Genomic DNA, 15,281 nt, shown 5'->3' with positions numbered 1-15,281 from the left:
TTTCTAGTGAGCAGTTTTTCTTGTGCATGTGTCCAGAAACTAATACCCTCTGACACTGAGAGAGAGTGGTCATATTTTGCCCCTGTGGTAGAGGACCACGGTCTAGTCTCCTCTTTCCCGGTTTCCCTCTTGTTTACAGCTTTGCTGTGTCAGCCAGCATGCTGACAGCTCTGCCAAGCGTGAGTTTGTCCCCTCTGCCCTCAGTGTGGAAACGACAGTGTGGGACCGGCTTTGATCAATGTGGCCCAACAGCAGCAGCAGCAGGGCCGGGTCAATGCACAGGTTACCCTGTTCCATGCACCTGCTGCTCGGTCCCGTGTCTCACGGGACGAAGCGGGCTCGCAGGCTGCGGGCGGGCCGTGACGCCTTGGGGCGGGCAGGGCCGGGGCGGGCCCTGCGGCGTGAGGAAGGGTGGGTTGGCCCCGGGGCGCCGCTGCCGCTTCATCCGGCGCCATGGGCTGCGGGCCGTGGGCGCTTCTGGCGCTGCTGTGCGGGGTGGCGGGGGCGGCGGCCCCCCTGCGCTGCAACGTGAGCCTGGACAGCCCGGCCGAGCAGCGCTGGCTGCCCGTACTGCGGCACTTCGAGCCCGCCTTCCTGCGCGCCGCCGTCCAGCGGATCATCGAGTGCGTGCGGCCGGGCGGGAGGGGGGACGAGCGGGGCAGCGCCGGGAGGGCTGGTGGAGCAGCGCAGGGCTGCCGGCTGCCAGCCGCTGGCCAGCTCTCGGCTGACCCCTCCTCGGCTGTGCCTTGCAGCGAGAGCGTACCCAAATGGGTTCACCAGGTCATCCAGCCCATAGCAGCCGAACTGGAGCTTTTCATGCCCCAGCCCTTCGCGGGAGAGATTGCGGGGATGTGCAAAGCACTTGGAATCAAGCTCGGAGATGGAATCCTGCTCAACTTTGCCTACGAATCCACTGCGTAAGTGCTGAGTGCTTACACGGTCTCGTACAGGTGAGCGGAGAGCTTCAGTTCAGCGTGGGGGAAGGCATGTGTTGGGTTACTTGCACTCTTGGTTCTGAGACCACTTCATCTGTTCAGCCAGAAGGTTTCCTTCTCTTTTGGCAGATGGAATGCTCAATGGAACGAGAAATGGTCATGTTTTCTATTGGGAAGTACAGCTCCTATCTGTCGTAGTTTTGTGTATGTACATACATACAGGCATATGTACATATATATAAACGTATTAAAATACAAAAATCATTTTTGCTGGTAAGGTATATCCATCCAAAAGTAGAGATCATTTATGTTTGAAGGGGATGTAATGTTCTCTGTCACTTAAAAATGGCCAAAAAGGAGGCTAGAGTAATTAGGTGCTCTCTCATTAATCTGAGATAAAGTTACTACTAAACTACTTTCTGGATGAAAGGTCACCATGGCTGCATAATTTCACTTCTCGATTTGAACAGTGGAAAATTACTTTAGTATATTTATGGCAGCAAACAAAATCTTAGTGAAAAAATACTGACTTTTTTGTCTCTTTTTGCCCTAGAAACAGGGTGCAGAAGAATAATCAACACTTGGTGTTGCCTCTGGGGAGCCTAAAATATTTCTCCATATACATTTTAGCCAATATCAAGGCATATGGCTCCTTGTTTGCATTTGGATCATTTTTTTCTTAATGTGTAGTACTCAGTGATAATTTTTTTTTAATAAGGACTAATATTGAATATTATATATTGAACTGCTGGCTCTTTTAGTGTTTCACAGAGGATACTTGCCATACTTTGCCCTGGTACCCCCTGAAATTCAGTTTCTTGGCTTGGATACTAGAAAACCCCCATCAACTGGGAATAGCCTACTTGTGTGAAGAATTGTTTACCTTTATTTTTGAGAAGCAGAGTTATGCATCACTGAAATGACCAACTCAAAACTACAGAGAATATAAGCTAATTCCCTGCCAATGCAATATACTTTACCAAAAAACCCCGTTTTAATGAAACTGAACTTGCTACACAAGGAATTAGAGCATTCTTCTTGTTCTAGAGAGTAGTCTGTTATTGAAATGGCTGATACATGAACCAATTTTCTTCAGTTTTATTGCTGGGACTTAATTTGAATATATCTACTCATGATTATATTTATACACAGCCCAAATGGAAATGAAATCATCAGAATTAACTGCAGGAAGTGTGACACTTATGGATGCTTTCAGATGTTAGCTTTTCGTTATGGCTTACAGAAGTGAAATGAAATAATGGTTTTTCCCAAGTGGAAGTGCTGCTTTCTGCATGCCCTTTAATTTCTGACCTGCTGTGGACTGTGGAGTGATATTGGACTCCTCTTTGTATGGTAACATGAATAAAACACTTAGCAGAGCATCAACTCAGTTATTTCTGAAAGGTTGAGCTCCTACAGCTAGGATATTGCAAGTGCCAGAGCTGTGCCTTCAGTCATTCCTTGTCCTGTTCTGTTTGCAGGTTCTGTACCAGCATTGTGGCTCAGGATGACAAAGGCAACATTTACCATGGTCGGAACCTGGATTACGCTTTTGTCGATATATTGAGCAAGATCACACTGGATGTGCAGTTTATCAAGGGTGGGCAGGTATGGTCTCGGTTGGCATGGCTGGATGGTGTTCTGTGTGGGACAGCCCCGTATCTGCTTAGATGGGGGGTTTAATGTAGGAATGGGGTTCTCATCCCAATTCTACTGAATTGTTAGAGCAGCACAGTTATGGTCCAGCAGTGTGGGATGAATGCTGATTCTCTTTCCTTTCTGGGCATCCAGTTTATGGTGATGGATTGGACAAAGTAGAACAGCTTTATGTGGTATTCAAGATATTGTTTCCAAGAGATGCTGAAAGAAGGAAATGTCAAGATGCTAAAGAAGAAAAGAGGTATTAGGGAATATGGCAAAGAGATCAGTTTTGGTAGGAACCAATTCTAAGGTGCTTTTTTTCTTTAGACCTTGTGAATTTCTGTGACCAACAAGTGTGTCTTTAGACAAAGATTTTCAAAAAAGAACTAGCTGCTAGTGCAGTTTTGTGAGTCTGATTTTTTTTTTCTCTTAATGCTCATTAGTCCGTTTTTTAAACAGAAAAGTTGTTTGTTGCTTGGCAGTTTAACCTGAGCAAAAGTCTTGTAGCTCTCAGTGATCACAAACAACTGGAATGCTGTGAGTTTGAGGCCTCAGAGTCACTTTTCAATTTACTTGGCATGTTTTCTTGTAACTGAAGGCACAATGTGCTATAGTAACGTAGGTGTGAAAGCTACAGAAAGTAGTACAGGCTGCAGGTTCCATCTGTGTGCTGTTCTGGAATGCTCAACTGCTCTCCTTCCTGGTTTCAGGTTGCGTACCAAGGCACCACATTTCTTGGTTACGTCGGCTTATGGACTGGGCAGAGTCCACACAAGTTCACCATCTCTGGAGATGAACGAGGTAAAGGGAGTGTCTTCCACAGTAGATGTTATGAGTTTTGTTGATTGTCACCTGCCTTGGCCTTTTTCTCCCAAAGGGAGCAATGCAGTTAAGGTTGCCAAAAAGGACCTGAAGTGGAATGCCTTGCCTTGCCCTCAGGGAGTGAAAGCACACATGCCTGGTTTTGGATACTGTGTAGGGGAAGGTATTTGTCAGCAGTGTCACCTGAGCTGAAAGTGTCAAAGGATGGGGAAAGCCTTGGCAATGCTGTAAAAGATGTGGTCTGGTCAAGAGCCAGCATTAGAGGTGGCAGAAGTGGGGGCTGAGATAGCAAGATGCAGTTTGGACAGTGAAGAAACTGCTCCTTTGCTGGTTCTGCTGTTTTCCATTCTTGCCTGGCTTCATAAGGCAGTTGGAAAGAGGGGGAAGATCTAGGGGAAAGGCAGCAGACTGTGAGGGCATGCCAGGAGACACCAGAAAGGGAGTTAAGCAAGGTCAGTAGAGCAGAGTTGGGAGATGCCACTACTGAGAACTAAAGTTTGTAACAGTGGGGAAGGCAGGGGGAAGGTCACTGCCTTGTTCATAAGGGCTTCAGTTTCACAAGTTTCACAGTTATGTCCAACTCAAAGCTTGGAAAATTGTCTCCATTTCTCTCCCCTTTATTCCTTTTAAGAAGCTGATACTGTGCTCTTCTTTATTAGGTGACTGTTAGAACTGGCAATGATGTATTCTCAGAACCAACATCTAAAGGGGTTTTTTTTTCCCTTGTGATGGTGATAAGCTTTTTTTTTTAAATCTTGAACAATCTGTTCTTCAACTCCTTAGCTATGCAAACAATATTCACTCTGTGTTCCACCGGTACATTCTCTCTGAGTAGGGATTCTGTTATGGAGCACTTGCACCTCTTGCTTCCTGTTTGCGTTGCTCATGCTGCCTTGTTGGATTCACTAAATTCTTTCCATAGTTTACATGCACACTGCTTCTGATTTCAGAGTAGTTAGTTAATGCTTTCAAAACTGGGGTGTCCTGGGCTGTTAGTTACTGGGGAAAACCGCTTTTAGTTCAGCTTAAAGGCAAGTGTTACATGTTTATTGAGTCTCTTGAAAGGCCTGATTGAGGAAAGCTTGTGTACCAAAATCCTGTGTATTTCCACATCCTATGTTCACTCCACACATGCTGCAGTTCTGTCCATGGGCTGCTGCTGACTGCTTGCTGGCTTATCTGAAGTGAAAGATGTTTTTGGCTAATTCCAACTGAACTATGAATTGAGGGAAGTGAGCATGTGGCTCTTGGGGAACCAGGATGACTAAATCAGGATCAGGGTCTATCAAGTGACAAGCAGACTGATATTTTTTTTTTTTGTGCTTTGCGAAGTGTGTTTAAATAGCAACAAACTTGGCCTTCTGATTTTTGCACTTTGCTTATTATTCCCAGTAACACAAGCACTATCACTACCTCTTTTTTAGCTGTTTTATTATTTCTGTGAAATTCTTCCTGTTCTAGTATTTCAGGAGGGTGAGTAATGAGATGATTATTATCATTCCTGTTGTGACAGGTCTGAGATGGTTTCTGTGAAGCTGCTGTGTCTGATTGTCAGTTGGAATTGTGTTGTCTATATATATTTCACCTGAAGGTTGTGCTCCTTGTTGGCACTTCTCCTGTGAAATGTTGGTACTTAGTGCTGATAGGCACCTACCCTGTTTCACTGTATATAAATTACATGTATAGTAATTTTTTTTCTCCCCAGATGGTGGTAGATGGTGGGAAAATGCTATAGCTGCTTTCTTCAATAGGAATTACCCGGTCAGCTGGCTTGTGAGAGATGTAAGTGCAGTGAGTTGATCTTACATTTCACAGCTGTGCCACATTTGTCCTTAAACATCTAGTAAATTAAAATCAGTGGCACAGAAGACTTAACAGCTTGATAAGCAAATGAATTTCTCAGGAGAAACTAAGTGTGTACCTGTAGTTAGTAGTGAGGCAATTCCAGCCCTTTTGGAGGGCAGCCTCTAGTGCCAAAGGTCCTGGAGAAGCTGTGCCAAGGCTTCCTTCCTAGGGAGTGTTTCAACTAGCTGTAACTTGTGTTGTAACCAGTTAAGACAGCTGTACTCTCAGATGGTGAATATCTGTGCCAGGGGTTATCTTATGCTATTTGTTATGTTGTTATATTAATATTTTCAAGTAGCACTTCAGAGTCAATTAGCTGGACCTTCATATTTTGAAGATGTCCCAGTACTCGTTTTTGTGCTTAACCTCACTCATCTCCTTTTTGTGTTAGACCCTGAGCGAAGCAGAGGACTTCCAGGCTGCTGTTCTCAGACTGGCTGACATTCCCATCATTGCTGAGGTTTACTATATTGTGGGAGGTGTCTCACCCAAAGAAGGCATGGTCATAACGAGGAATAGAAGAGGACCAGCAGATCTCTGGCCTCTCGATCCCTTAGGTGGAGCGTAAGTAGGAAAAACTGCTTGGTTTTTGCTTCTCATGTTCCCTTCTGAGTGACTGGCTTAGTGGCACAACTTCCTGGAGAGAGCCAGGGCACCTCTTGGTCACATGGTTACAGCAGGGGATTCCCTCTTGTGTGCCATAGTTCATGGTCAAGGCTGTTACAGCTACCAGCATGGGGCCCTTGGGCTTGCAGAAGTGGAGGGAGTTGCCTTTTGAGGGAGTTTTCTCCTTTTGGCAATGTAAGGATACAGATTGTTGGACTTTGTGCATTACCTACTGAGTCACCTTTTGTTTCTTATGTGCTTGTTGCAGGTGGTTCCGTGTGGAGACAAACTACGATCACTGGACTACCCCTCCTCCTTTTGATGATCGCAGGTAAATTGATTGGAAGCTCTGTGGGGAGAGAACATGTGTTTTCAGAGTGGCTAGAGGTATGGGTAGCTGTTTGCTCCTGCAGCAGGCAGCTCATTCAGCTCCTGTAAAGCCACTCTGAAGGGAGTACATATGGTGTAGAGCAATACTCACAGATGAAAGGGTGTGAGACAGTGATTAGCATAAAGAGAAACTGCAAAGATAATGCTTAGGCCACAAACTTGCTCAGAAAGCAAAATTTAGTAGGAGGTAAATGACTTAGATCAACAGTGCCAAAGTGGATGGCACCAGGAGGGTGTTTGTATGGGATTTTTAGGCTGTGTAGTGTGCAAAAAGGGATTGGCAGATTGCTTCTTGATACGTGCTCAATGGAATAGTAACAGGAACTTCAATACTGTGAGATGAGATCCAGTCACACAACTTGGGGTTATTTTAGACCAAAGCAGGCATTTCCTGCCTTAAAGTGTTAAGGCCTTTAGTAAGAAGGTGTTTGTGTTGGTGCTTTGTAGCCTTTGAAACAGACAAGTGTGTTTAATTGATAATGTGCTGCTTTCCCACAGAACTGCAGCCATCAAAGCTCTCAATGCTACTGGACAGCACAACATCAACTTTGATACACTCTTTAAGGTAGTTCTCAAATTCTGCTTTATGAGTTGCTCTTCAAGTTCTTTGACAAAACACAAGTGTTCTTTCATCAGGGATGTAAAAGCTGTGCTTTATTGTGGGGAACAAGGTTTACTGCACAGCTGTCTCTAGGGGGGGGTTGAAGACTGAAAGTTGTTCCAAATGCTTCTGGACTCCTATTTAGGCATTTCGTAACAGTTGACCAATTCACGTGGAAAGAGTGGGAGATGAATCCCATCATCTTTGTGCAGTTTCTTATTTCAAGCACAGGCACTTAGTGTTAGATGTGGTGACCTTTGGGAATTACGTCTTTCAGAGGGCTTGTTTTGAAAGTACTTCAGTAAAATGGTCTGATGTTTAAAAAAGGTGGGAAGTTCTTGACTTTATATTATTCCTTTCATAACTTCATCCTACTACTGTTTCTAAATAGCCATTTACTTCCCTCTTTATCTCCCCAAATGACAACTCTTCCAACTTTCTGTACAGGTGTTGTCAGTGAAGCCAGTCTTAAACAAGTAAGTATTAGATTGAGAGATGTTGATTGGTGCCTCCTGCTGTGCCTCAGGCTACTTGAAAGCACACCACAAACTTCTTTAGGATCTTCCTTATGTATATGAGTCCTGTGGTTTCCCAGCCTAGATTTTGGCTTGTGCTCATGACCCTCTAGTTCCCCAACACTGTTCCTTTTGGGTCTACCACTTCAGTTAGGGAACTGCACTTATTTGGGCTCAGTCTGGTAATGGGAAATTGCATTGGAGTAGTGAAACAAATGACTCCTTTGGAGGAGCAGCTAGATGTCACATGGACTCCTTTGCCCATTTTTGGAAATTTGGGCTTTGTGATAACACTGCCAGTAGCTTTTTCTGCATGTTCTGATGGAGCTCTGATTAATTTGTAATAAAGGAAGTGGGATAAAGCTTTTAGATGCCATTTACTACATTTTCAAGAGATACGTTTCAGTACACCACTCTTCTGTGCTGTTCCAGAAATTGCACTTTTGCAAGTTATCATGTTATCAAGTTTTACTTTTACATGGAGCTCAATCATATTCTCTGTATCAGTCGTTGTTATTGGAGCTTGGCAATGGCTTCCTCTACCTCTGCTCTGCCTTGTCAATGTGAGGTAATGGGGAAAGGAAAAGGTTCATCTCAGCTATTATGACATAGATACAGTATCAATTGTTTAATACAGTTCCTCTCTTGTGCTGCGTGGGGGAAAGAACACTAAAAATTGATGCCAACAGTCTTTAATTTAATCAGTCTCTTTTCCTAAATCCTTCTGTACCTAAGCCGAATATTTGTTTCCATAAATACCTGTCCTGCTGCCTTGCTAGCTAGATGGATTCCCCCTCCTGCCTTTGGGATGTCACTCACTCTCTCTGTTGCTCTTTCCCTGCCAGTAACACAGTATACACTACAGTCATGAGTGCTGCACTTCCAGATCGGTACCAGACATGGATGAGAGCCGGGGAGTGAAGAGATGGAAGTGGCAGAGGTATAAGTGGCGTCTGTACTTGCACAACAATTGCAGCTCCAGAGTCACTGAGGGCCAAAGCATTGCACTGGCATGCTGATCCAGTCTGAATTCCTGATGCTGCTTGTTTATTGCCCTTGGATAAATAGCTTCCATTGTTTTAGAGGGAGTTAAATATTGACTGTCCTAGTGAAACTCTTGGAGAATATATTAGGTTTTTGATCAGAGAGGAAGGGATGGAAGCTGCAACCTAAAGGTAGAGGTTGCCTCTGGGAATGTTTAGCCTATTTTTACCAGCCCCACTATGAAACTTGCTTGTCATCAGGTGGATGATGGCAGGAAGCCCTGCCAGAGGGAACTAAATCCCAGCAGGAGGGGATGGTGCACTTAGCACTAAGAAAAATTGAACTTGGTTGGTAATGGCTGCTCACCAGTGACTACATGTGAGCAGCATCCTTTGGGGGCTCTGTCCTGTGAATGTACAGAATAAGCTGAAGTTCTTGAGCTCACAAGGTGCCTCATGGGGACAGCTTCAGAGAGATACTATGAGAATTTCTATGCCAAGAAACTGGTTGCATGGCCTTGGCAAGAGCACAAGAAGCTGTATTTCAGTTTAAAGAGGTTTTAAAAAATACTATTGCTATTATATTTGCAGCAGTTCTGTCAGGTCGGATTGTAGCAAGAATAATTATTTCTAGCGATTGTGTAGAACTTGTTTTTCACTTAACTCTGGACAAACCTGTGCTCTCTTGCCTGTTTTTCTAGTTCAACACACTGAGTGAGAAGCTGAAGCTGTGCAAGACTAATATATGCTTTTAAAATCACCCCTGGGAGCAGTACAGTGGCTTTGGTTCATGAATGATGTGCACCATTCAGGAAACAGTGATTTGTTAACTCTTCAAAGTGTTGCAGGTGATCCTGTTGATGACCTGTAATGGAAGTTTGAAATTTCCTGTAATTTAATTGATGCTCTAGTAGATGTTGATGGGTAAAAATGGCTTGTACTATTTTTGGTATGAGTTGTGCAACTGCGATGTACTTCTGTGCTGACTAATAAATACATTTTGTAAATTACATAGCCTGAAAGTCTGAAGTAATTAAATAAAAATATTCAGCTCATAGCTTGATGTATGAAGCCTTGTGGGATTTTACTTCTAGGTCCTCATCCTTTTCCCTCATCTGTGGAGTTATTGATCCTGGGCCTAGCAGGGGCAGATGCAGCAGCCAGCAGCATACACAGCTGTAGACTACAGGTATTTTTTAAATCAGAAATCAGGAGCTATTTCAGGAACAGTGGTAATGCACTTTTCTCCTTGGTAGATGAGAGGAGGTTGTGTTGGGTAGCAGGGAGGTTAAAAACCAGTTACATTTGTTTCTGTACATTCAGATCAAATTACCTGCAGTAAAAGTTAACATTTTGTTTTATGGTGCAGAGCAGTGGGGCTTTTGTCAGGTTGTGCTGACTGTATATTGAGTTTAGACACTTAAGTGTGCTCCAGAGATACCGAGGGAATTGAAGAGTCAAGGTGAGTGGATACCTTCAAGTAAAGCTGGCAAGCGCCCTTGTTCACTGGATAAAATGTCACCTGTATGAAGGTGACAGCGCCACTTGCAGATCCATGCCATGCTGGCTGTGGTGGGTGTGCACTGGTTATGCAAACTGCTCTGAGAGCACCTTCTGGAGCTGAGGGCCCTTTATCTCCTTGTGCTGAGCCTTATAACCTACTTACCTGCATACTCTTCCCTTGCCTGGATAAAAGTCCTGCAAGCTGTGCCTTGACCCAGTTTAGACAGAGATGTACAGCAGGCAATGAAAAAGCTGAAGAAGAGTTCCTGGAGCAGGATTTTAAAATGCTCGCTATCTTTGAGAGTCCAGAAATTGCCATTGCTTGAATTCACTGAGTAGGCACTGATTTGTGGTCCCACCAGGTTTTCTTTTAAATAACAGCTGCCCACAGTTACAGGATCCTTACAGGTGTGGCTTTGTGTAATCATTCTGACCTCCGCAGCATTAGGCTGATGATCCTCTGGCAGGGGTGTACCCAGATGCTCTGGTATATAAATTTGGCCCAGTGTTTGTTTCAATGTGTACAATATGGAGTGTCTTAAGTTGTTAGTACCTAGGAGTATTCAAGAAGCAATTTGCTTCCACTGTTGTGTCTGTGGCTGAGCAGCTGTTTGGGGTTATGTGGTTTAAACAGGTGAGGAATGTAGTTTGTTTTATTTTCCTTATAAATTACTTTCTTGAAAGCCTTGCATTTTCTGTGGTAACCAACGCTCCAAGAGGCTGACTGCCAACCAAATAAAGCCTTTCTGCCACCTTGAATGCTTTTCTGCTAACCCACAGGATATATAACTTCCTGGTTTTAGTTTAATGACAAGCTAAAAATATAAATACTGATCAACTGCTGAGTGATATATCTAAGTTGTAAGATACTTAACCTGTGAGTAGCTAAGGTACTTGTGATAAGAACTGAAGTTTGATAAAAATGCAGAGATGTGTTAATACTTTAAACAAAACCATCTTAATGCTGGAAACATTAAAATGTAGCAGTGATTGGGTTTTTTTGGTAGGTTTGGATATTTTGTGGGAGTCTTTGACCAAGAAAGACTGGACCAAAACATCCTGGAAGTATTTCTGTTGCCTGGTATTCTATGATTTTGTGGACATTGCTTTTTCAAAAATAAAAAAAAAGGAGTGGATCATTTATAGGTATTTGAATAGATTGCTGGTCATATATCTGTGTGAGATTTCATCTGCTCTGTGTGTGCACTTTTTAAAGACTGGAAAGAACAGTGATTTTCCTGTTTTCTCAAGCCCTGGAATTGTGAAGTAATAAAACAAGATAAATTATCATTGCTTTTTCCACATCCTTTTCTTTCTGCTCTATAGATTCCCTAGCTACGAAGCACCAAATACTTGTTCAGCCCAACACAAATAAGGGGTGAAACTTGGAATTATTTTTCCTCCAGAAGCTTGCATTTAGCAGAGGGCAGCTTGCAAGTGGGTAAGAGCTGACTCCGAGGATGAGAGGCCAACACGCTGTATTTCTCATTCATAATCCCTTGAGTAATCCTAATCCAGTTGAGATCTGTAGCCTTTATTAAGTGTCACATGGTAGAGGGTTCTTAAGTCTGTTCATAACTGGGCAGTAAATAAATCAAAGTGTCTGCACCAGCTCTGGGTCGCACGTGCACAGAGACATGGCCTGTGTTGTGCCGCCTGCCCAAGGGAACATCTTACTTTCCTATTTGGATTCTGAGGAGGAGATTTTGCATCTGTAACTAAAAAATAGCATCAGAAATCAGCGATCATTTGGGTACTGAACACAACCAAAATTTATCGAGTGAAGAGCTTCAGTTGTGTTTGTCTCAACAAATCCATAAATTAGGACTTGGCAAGGTAAGTTGCATTTTTCTTTTTAATTCTTGGCAACAGGGTATTGTGTTCAGAAGTAGCTTAAAGTTTAAGATAAAATATCCTTTTTGTATGCCAAGGTGTGTATAAAGCTGCATTTGGGAGTTTGGTATCTGCAATTCCCCTTTTTGGCACTGCAGTAACTGTGTGGTTGTGTGTTTGAAATAAAACACACTTTCACCATCTTGCTTGCAGCTACAAGTGGTGCCAGGTCTGATGTGCACGTGGGCCATACAGAGGTATTTACTCTGAGGCAAGGCAGGATCATCACTTTCCCTAGTGCTAGCTAGCATTGTTATCCTTGGGAGAAGTATTTGGTTTTCAAATAACCTGTAGCTCTTAAACTCTTACTGTTTTTCTTTTAGCAGAACCTAAAATTGATTTCCCTCCAACATCTCTTTTAGCTTTTTCCCTAGTAGTAAACTTTTTAGTCTGTGATGTCTTCCTGTTGCCTTCCATTTTCTGCCCACCTATTCCTTCCATTGCTGGAATGTCTATAGAACTGTCAGGTTAGTGGGCATCCTGTTCATGATGCATGAAATGTCACCTTTCCTAGAAGCAGGCTTCACATTAACTGAGTTATTTCTGGCAGGTCTTGTAGGATGAGCACCACATTCTGCAAAGATCTATGAGGTGCACAAATACCCAGTGTGTTGGATTTGGTTCAGAATGCTGTCCCTTGCTTTGGTTTTGGAGATGCTAAAATAATTAGGCTAAGCCAGGAAATGTACCTAGGCTTTTGTAGTTTGGGTTTTGGGGCATTTGACTCAAGTGGATTTGTGCAAGGTTTCCTTGCCTGAATTTCATGGGGTACCAGATGGTGTTATTGAGCAAGTCCTCTGTTTGTGTTTGAAGAGTTGCAAGAATGGTGTTCCCCAGTGGCTCAGGAAGTGCATGGATTCTGGCTACTATGTCTCTCTCTTGCCTGTGAAACATTACCTCCAGTGGTAGGGAATGTGTATCTTCTCTATGTGTGCGTGACTTTCTCCTGAGGCCCTGTACTTGGTGTTCCACTGGTTGTCTGTGTCCATGTGGGCCTCTCAAGTCTGTGCCTCTTTAGTGGTGGTTTAAGTGTGTGTGGTGGCTTTTGTCACCTGGTTTTAGAATGTAGGTGTTCTCTGGCAGGTGCTCTGTGCCATGGCATGTGTCAGGGACAGCCCAGTGCAAAGGAGGTGTGAGGAAAACCTGTTGCAGAGGCCTCCTGATTACACCAGAGAAAAGGAAGTACTCCTGTAGGAGAGGAGTGGCAGGCAAGAGCAGGATGAGGAAGGAGTGCTTGGTAGCTGGCTGTTTCCTAGATGAATCATGTTTCTCACCTGTAAGTTAAGACAACCTGTACCTGAAGTGGTGCTTATGTTCAGTTCATCCACTCTTTGAGTCTGTCCCTTGATTGGTCTCTGTTCCTCTTCCGTTTCTTAGGTGCAGGAATTTAGGAAGGGACAGGTGCATGTCACTGCTGGGGGGATGAGGAAGGATCCAAGATGCTGAGCAGTTTCTTCCTCAGTCCTTCCAGCCCTGGAACAGGTTTGATTCCATTGGAGCCTGATTTATTCCTATGCGCTCCTTTGCTCAGGTTGTGGCCCTGACAAAAATCTGAGGGCAACACATGAAGTTCATGGCTCCAGCAACTGCTTGGGAGGGACCTGTTGATAAGCCTTTTTATGATATGATAATTAGGGCACACTAACACTAGGCTATCCCTCACTATGGATGGCAAAAATGTGTTTAAAGTAGGGCTGCCCAAAATAAATGCCTGTTTGTTTTGCAGGGAGAGAAGGAAATAAGAGAAAAATTGTTCCCAAAGGTGACTTCAAATCCATGGTTACGTTTTATCAAAGCAGGCAGGTGGTACCCTGAACACATCCTCAGCAGGCAAAGTACTAAACACCATACTTGAGTGTTTGCTTCAGGTTTGTTCTCCATTGTTTTCAAGGTTACGTAGAAGTGTTCTAGTTCTTGGGGAAGGGGCCAATTCAGAATTATAATTTTTACCATTGCTTCTCTGGAAACCTAAAACTTGTTGAAATCCTCAGATCTGTGTTATTAAGTGAAATTTTTGTATAGGCCAGATGGGTCTAAGTTCAGAAGTTCTGAACTTCTTCCTGAACTATGGTTTTCCTGGCACTGGAGGTTACAAACAAGAGCTATAACTGGTGAGTTTTGTGTGCAATTGTCCCTTGGAGTAGTTAATAATCTGGAAAGCTGTCAGAGTATTTGCATTGTTTGAGCACAAAGAAGGCAAGGAGCTAGGTAAAACTGGGTGTCATTTGGCAGCGATTTCAGGCAATCTGTGCCATTGATATAAAATGATGCTGTTAGAATAAAACAAGAGTGTAGGTATTTTGCTAAGAGCATTGTGATGTACCCTGTTGCGTCAGCTGGTTATGGCACTGTGAGGATGCCATTGTACAGCTGGGCATCCTGGGCAAGGGAGAGAGAGTTGCAGGCTTTGCTGTGCTTTAGAACCTCCTGGTGCTGCGGTGTGGCTGAGCAGGGCTCACCTTCCTGAGCCAACATGGATCACTCACCTTACACAACACCGGACACGCTCCTTCAATTACTGTTTGTGCGGATCTGAGCTATTTTGAGAGGAAAGACGTGGGTGAGGTGGAAAGAGATTGAAGGAGGCAAAAGGATTGCAGGAAGTGAGGAAAGGAGGAGGACTTCTCCTGGGCAGAGGTGCCTCTTTAGTGACTCTGTCCTGACCCTCCAAAATACTTTGAGCTATGTTCTCCTGCCAACACCAGCCTTAACATTTCTACAAGTGTTTATTTCTTTTCCTCCATTTCTCAGCTTTGTCTTCCCTGAATTTCAGGGGAAAATAAAAATCTGTCGAATTCTTCAGTGATACAGCCTGGAGCTGCTTTGGCAGTGACTGTTTATTTTCCAGAGGGAAAATGTCTGTGAATGACATTCTGGTTACCCTCAAAGTGAGAGACTTCAAAGTCTCTCACTAGTCTTCCATTGGGAGACATTGACCTAGTCTTCCATTAGGATCTGTCTACCCTGACCAGAGCTTCCACAGCAGTGAGCTTACTAAAGTCTGGATGTCTGTTGTTTTATACTGGCAACTGATGGTATAATACACTCCCACACTCAAGCAGATGCATGAGAATGAAGGCAAGCAGTGTTTAACAAAGCTGGCTATTTTCTTCTGATAGCTAATTGCTATTTTAGACTTAGCTTCCTGCTAGTTATGATTAGATTAAATATCAGGTTTGTGTACATCCCTCATAATGAGCTATCCTTTACAGGGCACTTTATGAATATTTGTCTACACTACAGAATGTCTGTCTGCACATACTACTTCTTAATGACTTTTTAGTAGTTCCTGATCATTATTGAAAAGCTTTTTATATGTTTGCCAAACAATCACAATACCTATTTTTATGCAGGTAGCTAAAGGTGCTGAACTGATTCCTGTTTATAAAGCTCACTTGCAATGTGAAGCAGTGAGACAGAAATCCACATCTGAATGTCTGGGAGTAGCTGCAGAAATCTGGTAGTGTAAAATGTACTTGGGCATAAGAGCGGTCCTCTGATCATTGATATTAAGTGTTAATATATTTAATTGTAGATTCTTGGCACT

The 15,281-nt window shown here is 43.5% G+C and overlaps 1 protein-coding gene across 1 annotated transcript; it reads left to right on the top strand.

Annotated features, from left to right (window-relative positions):
- The first annotated feature begins 394 nt into the window (after window positions 1–394).
- On the top strand, window positions 395–9,348 carry NAAA (N-acylethanolamine acid amidase). The gene is made up of 11 exons (XM_064711370.1): window positions 395–623; window positions 753–917; window positions 2,417–2,543; window positions 3,287–3,377; window positions 5,104–5,180; window positions 5,635–5,807; window positions 6,118–6,180; window positions 6,738–6,804; window positions 7,288–7,316; window positions 8,201–8,295; window positions 9,040–9,348. The coding sequence occupies exons 1-10, from the start codon at window positions 454–456 to the stop codon at window positions 8,274–8,276; spliced, it is 1,038 nt and encodes a 345-aa protein (XP_064567440.1). The 5' UTR covers window positions 395–453; the 3' UTR covers window positions 8,277–8,295; window positions 9,040–9,348.
- Window positions 9,349–15,281: the final 5,933 nt, after the last annotated feature.

This window comes from Zonotrichia leucophrys, chromosome 4 (assembly GCF_028769735.1).
Source record: "Zonotrichia leucophrys gambelii isolate GWCS_2022_RI chromosome 4, RI_Zleu_2.0, whole genome shotgun sequence".
In the NCBI taxonomy this organism is placed as follows: Eukaryota; Metazoa; Chordata; class Aves; order Passeriformes; family Passerellidae; genus Zonotrichia; species Zonotrichia leucophrys.
Note: the sequence above shows the minus strand (reverse complement) of the source record. Positions and strands in the feature narration are given on the sequence as shown.